We start from the raw sequence: 8,671 nt of genomic DNA, 5'->3' as shown, positions 1-8,671 counted from the left end.
ACCTCCATTATCACTTTTTGAGCCTTCAGCTGGTCTAATGCCAAAAAGATGTTATTTTTAGGAGATTTGTCAGTACACTTGACCTTATAAACCGGGAATACGGGAACACCTGAAATTCCAGTTTGTACCCTTGTGAAATGGTGGAGCCTTCCCCCCGCCCTACCCATGTGAGTGGGAGCGCCTCTTCACAGAGAGGGCTTAGAAGAATACTTGGCTTATTTCTGGGTCCAGGTCTTTTTGCAACTCTGCCCTGAATGCTTGGTTCCGGATCCAGACGAATGAGGCCGTTGCCACTATCTGGAAATAGAAGCACTGGTATTATGAGTGCTGGGGATTTTGAAACAAGGACGCTTGTTCTTGCTTTTTATGCTTTTTATGTTCTTGCTTTTTACCCCCCCCCGGACTGTGTACAGTGTGGGAGGAGAGAAATGAACCGGCCATGCGCAAGTGATCGCTTCGTCATTGGACAGAGCGATCACGTGGTAAAGGGCCGCTGTCATTGGCCCTTTACCATGATCCATGATGCGCCGGGTCCTGGCGAGCATGGACACTTCTGTGTGCACGCCCCAGGGGGTGCGCGGGAAGTGCGATTCTGGGAGGACGTCATTATACGCCCCCCCCCCAGAATAAGCCAACCGCGCTGTATCCGTCATTCGGCTATGGCTCGGTCGGCAAGAGGTTAAACAAACTTTGCATCAATTCCACAACTGCACAAGCTCATATAATCACAATTGATATAAATGGCACATTTAATCCCAACGGAAAAGCCATAGCTTTCAACAAGATGTTTATTGCATAGCTTAACATCCATAGTCTCATGCACACATTGGTTTGTCACAGCTGATACCTCTCAGGTAATCAGCACAGGGTGAAAATAGTGTGTCAGAAAAACAAGCACAGAAATAATGCTCAACAGGATGTATTTTGCCTAGGCTTAACATCCATAGTCTCATGCAAAGACTCACATGGCACTCTGTCTCTTATCTTTTTAAAAGGAACAGTGCATAAAATATTTACATTCTGCAATTATGCCAGCAATTTTTACCTTCAAGGTTTGCTGTATGTGTAAATATTTTAAATTGGACTCACCAGTCCTGCCGCAGGATTCTGTTTTGAAACAGGAATCCAATCTTCACCCATCACGGCGAGCTTTGTCATGGCGACCTTCAAGGACTGGGTCCCCTTGTTTTAGAGGGGCCACGGTCGTGGACCTGTAGACCACCCTGCATGGAGCGCCTTTGGGGTTTGGTATTCCAAAGGTCCGGATCCCAGAGTTCAGCACCTAAAAAGGACAGCGCTACAGGCAAAACCTCGTATCTGCTTCCCGAGGCTCAGGTACTATCTTTTTAGTCCATTGACTGCTTTAGATGGATCCGATAGCTAACCCCCTTAGATTCAGTGATCTTTGATCGGGGTGTGTAGCATAACTTTTTTCTTCTTTGAAGAGAAATGTGGAGAGACTCTCCACAGTGACCATCACCTTTAGACGCTGGCAAAAAAACGGAGGCACTTCCTTTGTGGGAGGGTTTATATAGGGGGGCATCAATTCTGATAGGTTGCCAGTGTCCTTCACCTAAAGTTGGCTATATAACCCATATGTTATGATTTATTGCTCTGTGTCCCGTGATGTACGAAAATAAAGATGTTATGGTAGGATGAGACAAAAATTTAATTTCTTTGCATAGCCTAGTCAGAGCCCAGACTTAAATCCCATTGAAAACCCCCTCTTTGCAAAACTGCTCAAGTTCAGGTAAATTTAATGTTTATTGTTTGTGCAATCTTCAATTCATTCCACAGATTTTTAATGGGGCTTTGACTAGGCCATACAAGGACATTCAATTTTTGTCTCATTTGACCTTAACATCTTTTTCCATGTGGCTCAGAATCTTCAAGGTGGTCAGATTTGACCTTAACACCAAGCGATTTGTGTGACAGAAATCCAATACAGCTCACTGTCCAAATAACACCATTCCTACAGTAAAGCATGGAGGGGGTAATGTCCTGTTATGGGGGTGTTTCTCTGCAGCAGGGACTGGAGCACTTGTCAGGATAGAAGGAAAAATGGATGGAGCAAAACGCCATCAGATTCTTAAGGAAAATCTGCTTCCCCCTGCCAGAAAATTGTCAATGGAAAGAAGGTTTACCTTCCAACATGACAATGACCCAAAGCACGCAGCAAAAATTACCACACAGTGATTGAAGGAGAAAAAGGTGAATGTCCTTGCATGGCCTAGTCAGAGCCCAGACTTAAACCCCATTGAAAATCTGTGGAATGACTTGAAGACTGCAGTCCACAAACGATCACCATCAAATTTAACTGAACTTGAGCAGTTCTGCAAAGAAAAGTAGGCAAATATTGCAAAGTCTAGATGTGCAAAGTTAGTAGAGACACGTATCCCAACAGATTAAAGTCTGTATTTAAAGCAAAAGGTGGTCCAACAAAATACTGACATAAGGAAGGTGTTCCTTTTTCCAACTCAGTATTTCTGTTTTTGAATTTTTAATTTTTTTTTGTGATATATTGGTGTTATATCTTTCACTTGGATGTGATAAGTTTAACTAGCAAATGCAGCCGGATAAAACAAAAACCATGTCTGTCTCCATTTCAGATGGCGAAGCAACAAAATGTGATTATTTTAAAGGGAGGGGGGGGGGGGTGATTCTTTCTATACCCACTGTATAGGACTTCCTCCATAGAGTTCTACTTTACTCTACCATTGAAAGCATTCTCTTTATCTGTTCAGTGTGCAAAAATATATCTGTTGATGCTGTCAGAAATCCACTTATCTTGTATGTTCTTGTGCTCTCTGCAATGTTATGTCCAGTAGCCTTATCATCCCTGCTCAATTTACCTCTGTAAACTACTGAACATCTCCACCCTATGTTATGTAAATGGCTTGAAGGATAGGTGTTCTGTAGTCCTGTATAAGGGTGACAACCCTGCTCCTCTAGATTCAGTGGAGTGTTGTCACCTTAAGGCAGGAAGTATGTTACTGGCAGGACCACCAGGTGAAGACACTTTAAGAGGGCTGCTGTCTATCTAAAGCAGAGGTGTCAAACTCAATTTCATGGTGGGCCGCATCCCCATTTTGGTCGCCCTCAGAGGGCCAGTTCCATCTATAGCCCACCACTATCAGAAGTCAAGAGCCCCCACCCTCTCATCCCTCACATCACAGTGTATCACCTTCACTATGTGCTGCTGCTGGGAAGAAGCTGGAGGCAGAGCTGGGAAGCAGCAACTGCAGTGTCTGGAGGAGGGCTGGAGTCTGCTGAATGCTGAGACCAGTGGAGGTGGAGAGAAGGGGGAGCTGCAGCTGCAGAGAGGTGCAGGATCCGTAGGAGGAGTTGTATCCTCACCTCTACAACCAACTGCTAAGTTGGGAGGGTCCTCTCTGCAGCTGCAGGGGGAAGCACAGGATCTGGCTGAGGAGATCTGTCCTCTCTGCTGCTATCTGCTGAGACAAGGTGGGGGAAGAGATGAGGGAGATGCAGCAGCTGCAGGAGAGGTGCAAGGGCCACATGAAATGGCCTGGAGGGCCGGATTCGGCCCGCGGGCCTTGTGTTTGACACCTGTGACCTAAAGTATCAGAGTCATCATCCATACCCTAACGTCTCACTAATTTTCTTTCTCCTAGAATGCAACGGCTCGCCTGGCCAATCAAATCCCTCTTATTATTCAGTACTACGTCTTGTTCCAGTTTGCTAGACAGCTTGAGTCTCAGATGATGGAGCTGATCCAGGATAAAGAGAATTTAGATGTGCTCCTACAGGAGAAGCAGGATATGAGCAGAGAGATGAAGACCTTAAAGGACCGCATTGAACGTCTAAGTGCTGCCCAACAGCGAATAGCAGGATTCCCCATACAATCACACAAACCTCTGTAACCATCTTAAATAATTATCTGTTACAATGGAATACAGAGCACCATAATAGATAGTAAGCACCTTTGGCTGTAATACAAACCTCCCCAGATTACAAGCGGGCCCCATCAGGACCTCCTGAAGGTTGGAGATTGGGAAAATCACAGCCTGCTTCACACGATAAAATTCTGGAACCAACTGACCAATCATGAGGCCTGGTCATTAATATGCAAGATGATGTTTTTATGCAATGCACTTCAATAAAAATAAGAGAAAAAAGTAAACAGCTTTATGCGTATAAAACAGCAAAGAGCACCGCCCCTCACTGCCCATATATGGCATACAGTATGTTATCGCAGGGATTGTGTTCTCTCCGTTGAGTTTTGACTTAAAGGGCTTCTCCTTTATCTCCAGTGCTTTCCCAGTGACACCCCAACATGCGTGCTCCCACCACCCATTGCCTTACCTGTGGGACACATGAGCTACAAGAGCCGCTGCCTTTTGGTGCTCTGGCACTGTGCCCAGATGGCACGTGCCCGGGAGGGGTTGCTGCCTTTCAGTGCTCTGGCGCGGTGTATGGTAGGGCCTGCTGCCGCACACTCCCTGGTCAGAGCATGTGTAGCAGGGGGCTGTTGTTGCTGTGCCTGGCCAATGCATGCACATTACCATGTTTGGCTTGCAAAGCACTGTACCGTACATGTGCTGGTCGAGCACAACTTCAGCGGCCCTCTCCTTCACATGCATCGGGCAGTCACAGTGCCAGATCTCAGAGAGCAGCCCCTATTACACATGCTCTTGACAGACATTGCCAGCAGGCCCTATTGCGCATGTGCCGACCCTGCACAGTTCAAGTGACCCTACTGCTGTGAACAGGTCGTTCTCCAGGTGGGGGAAAAAAAGCATTAACCACTTAAGCCCCGGAAGATTTTACCCCCTTCCTGACCAGGGCCTATTTTGCGATTCGGCACTGCGTGACTTTAACGGACAATTGCGCGGTCGTGCGACGCTGTACCTAAACAAATTTGACATCCTTTTTTTCCCACAAACAGAGCTTTCTTTTGGTGGTATTTGATCACCTGTGCGATTTTTTGATCATGCGCTATAAACAAAAAAAGAGCGTCAATTTTGCAAAAATAACAATATTTTTCAAATTTATTTATATGAAATTCCAAAAAAAATGTAAAAATCAAAATTTTTTTAACATTTTAGGCCAATTTGTTTTATGCTACATATGCTGAATTTTTCCACCAGAACTATTCATGCACATACTATATGTATGTGTATATGGTGTTGAATGTAAATGCATCCTGCTAACCAGAATAATTATTGGAATACATTTATGCACATACGTGTTTATGTAAGAAAATCATACTCATAAGCTCCTCTCTGAACGCACCTTTTGTTGTGTTTTTTTTTTTTTTATTCCTCTAAACGCTGCCCATATAATTCTGATCTAAATGTCTGATGTTCACTTAGGCTAACATAGAACTTCATTTAGAGGCATGAAAAAATAAAACGCCAGATGGCTCTAACAGTGGCATTTTTACTGCCTTGGTAGATATCTGTTATGTTAACGTGGAGCTTCACCCAAAAGTAGAAGCTCCGCTTGTTTGATCCTCTCTCCTGCCCCCTTCCGTAGCCACATTTGGCACCCTTCGGGGGGGGGGGGGGGAACAGCTACTTGTTTTTGACAGGTACCCATCCCCACTTCCGGGAGACCTGGCTGTGGCGAGATGTAGCGAGGTCCTCCAGAAGTTTGGCCCCCCTCCTCCTTCCTCCGCCTCCCGGCCAGTTAGAGAGCGCTTCACGCACGTGCAGTAGGGAACTGGCTGTGAAGCCGATAGGCTTCAGTGCCAGTTATCTTTACCACGAATGTTGGCGGCAGCACCCGAGAGCCGATTGGAAAATCAGGTAGGGTGCCAACATAGCTGGATTCCAGGACAGATACGTTTTCTAATATTAAAAGACAGCAGTTACAGTATTTGTAACTGCTGACTTTTAATTTTTGGGGGAGGGGGGAGCTGGAGCAGTGGCGTAGCGTGGGTTGTCAGCGCCCGGGGCAAGGCATGTAATTTGCGCCCCCCCCCCACCTGTGGAAGTCCCGCCCCGAGGGACGTAACGCATGCAGAAGGGAGGGAGGAGAGTCTGACGTCACCCGCAGTCAATACACTATACACACAGTATACACATACACTATACACACAGTATACACATACACTATACACACACTATACACACACACTATACACACAGTATACATACAGTATACATACAGTATACATACAGTATACACATACACTATACACACAGTATACACACACTATACACACACTATACATACAGTATACATACAGTATACACATACACTTTACACATACACTATACACACACAGTATACACACACTATACATACAGTATACACATACACTATACACACACTATACACACACTATACACACACACTATATACACCAGTATACACATACACTATACACACACTATACACACAGTATACATACAGTAAACATACAGTATACACATACACTATACACACAGTATACACATACACTATACACACAGTATACACATACAGTATACACAAAGTATACACACAGTATACACATACACACAGTATATATACAGTATATACACAGTATATATAAAGTATACACACACCATCTAAATATCAGCCTGATTGAACACACTGCTGCTGCCCCCATTTCCTGGCATGCTGGTACTTGTAGTGCTCCAGCAGCTCACAGATATTGGATGTGGTAATGTAGAACAGGAGGGGGTGGGCAGGTAATGAGTAGGGAGATGTAGCAGGGATTGGGGGAGAAGTTTAGGGCATGTCCTTCCTCCAGAAGCAGTGCACTGCTCCTCACATGAAATCTATCGATCAGCCTCAGAGACAGGAGGAGCCCTGCAAGAGGAAACACAGCCTCTGCCCTTCCCCCTCCTCAGCAGGGTAAGTACTGACAAGAATACATTTGGTTTATCTTCCCCAGCTCACCTTCTTCTATGAGGCTGCAGCCCGTCCTCTCCTCTCTTCTCCAGCTGTCCACATCTCCTGCTCCGTTATCAAACAAGGCGCGCTGGGGAAGGGGGCATGTACACTGTGATCCCATAGGCTGAGAAGGCAGTGGAGAGGCGGAGCAGCTATAGACTCTGAATCTTCTCCATGAAAGGATGTCCGTAACTGAGATTTCAGGGACAGCACAGCCGCCGTGACTGCGCCCCCCTGAACATTGCGCCCGGGGCGGCCCGCACCGGCAGCACCCCCCACGCTACGCCACTGAGCTGGAGCTCCACTTTAAAGTGGTTTTAAACCTCAGACATAAGATATGAACAAAGCATATCCCTCTATAGTGTGCACTTGATTCAATTAGGAGCACTAAGTGTAATTTTGGTCTGCTGCCTCCTTCCTCTGCTATAAGCATGAGTAACTTCTGACGAGTTTTCCTGACCCCAATAGAAAAATGGTGACAGGGGAGAGACCTCCAGCTGATTGACAGCCTCAGCTCTGTTCCTTTGTGCCAGTGTTGCCAACCGTCCGTAGATTTACGGACAGCCCGTTAAAACAGGGCACTTTTCTCCTGCCCGTAAATGCCCGTAGCAGGAGAAAGGTGCCAGTAAATTTACGGCGGCGGCGGCAAGGTCGGAACTGCGCATGTGCGGCGCGCAGTTCCGAAGATTCCCGACTCCCAAGTTCTCTCGCAGAGCAGAGATCATGCAGCAGGTCCGCCTGCGCCCGCCCCTGCCTCCGCCCCCGCCCTCATTCAAGTTTTCCCGCCGGCCGCTGACAGACAGTGCGTGCAGCGTGTGGACTGGACTGTACTCAGTCTGTGTGTGGACTCCGTCTCCGTCACCGTGGAGTGGAACAAGAAGATGCTGCTGGCAGCTGGACGGATGGTGGAGACTGGACACTGTACAGAGCAGACTGTGACAGGCAGCAGAGGGCGAGGCAGAGCACAGAAGAGCAGAGGAGAGGACTGGTGAGTGCGGCTTCGAGCCTGAGAATCCCTTGACAAAAATGACTCTTCCTCCTTGATGGCAAAAAGTTTCTTTCCTCAGAATGGAGCATTTTAGGCTCCTTCTTTGAGTTGCAGTGGATCCCACAAGATTTTCCTCTTGTATCAGATAGGGGTGAGACCTGCCCATAAAGCCACACAAAAATGTCCTTCTCCTCCTCAGCAATCCAACCCTCCTGCTTCTTTCTGCCAGCACCCTAAGCCTCTTTCCTTTTACAACCAGCACCCCATCCCTCTTCTTTCTCTGCATATTCCTCCTTTACCTCATTGTATTACACATGTTGGGGAGGGCAGGGGTGGCTTTCTGTGCAAAGTAATAGCAGCTAGCATATGGACTTCTGGGTAATATAATAAGAGTTTAATACCTGGCACTGGTGTAGCACATGCCACAAAAATGGCATAAAGGCTGAGTTAGGCAAAGCTGGCATAAGGACTTTGGACATGGGGTGATTTGTTTTTTTTTTTCCACATCAGTTCTGATCTGTATGGAGTCCCATAAAAATCTGCTTTCTCTTTATAGGGCACATTGAAAGACCCAAAACAAATGGCTGCTATGTGCTCTTGAAATAGAGAAGAAAAAATGGGCCAGGAACTTTTTATATGGGAGAGGTTGCAGCACAAAAAAAACTTGTTATGTCCAACACAAATGGCTGCAATGCAGCTTGAGGGGGAAGAAAAAGGTACATTAACAGCACTCTAAAAGAGTTTGCTATGCAGTCTTGAGGAGGAAGAGTATGTGCTTTTTGGCTTCCAACTTATCTCATTTATTTGCTGCTTTCA

The 8,671-nt window shown here is 46.3% G+C and overlaps 1 protein-coding gene across 1 annotated transcript in view; it reads left to right on the top strand.

Moving 5' to 3' along the window:
* Positions 1 to 3,884, top strand: part of LOC309547943 (uncharacterized protein) — a gene marked incomplete at its 3' end in the record, with an annotated part of 206,728 nt that extends 202,844 nt beyond the window's left edge. Inside the window, exon 27 of the mRNA XM_082247940.1 lies at positions 3,636 to 3,884. Within this exon, the coding sequence (XP_082104066.1) occupies positions 3,636 to 3,884 (249 nt within the window). The remainder of the gene's footprint in view (positions 1 to 3,635) is intronic.
* Positions 3,885 to 8,671: the final 4,787 nt, after the last annotated feature.

The sequence above is a fragment of the Pelophylax lessonae genome (genome assembly GCF_965119305.1).
Source record: "Pelophylax lessonae genome assembly, chromosome: 2".
In the NCBI taxonomy this organism is placed as follows: domain Eukaryota; kingdom Metazoa; phylum Chordata; class Amphibia; order Anura; family Ranidae; genus Pelophylax; species Pelophylax lessonae.
Note: the sequence above shows the minus strand (reverse complement) of the source record. Positions and strands in the feature narration are given on the sequence as shown.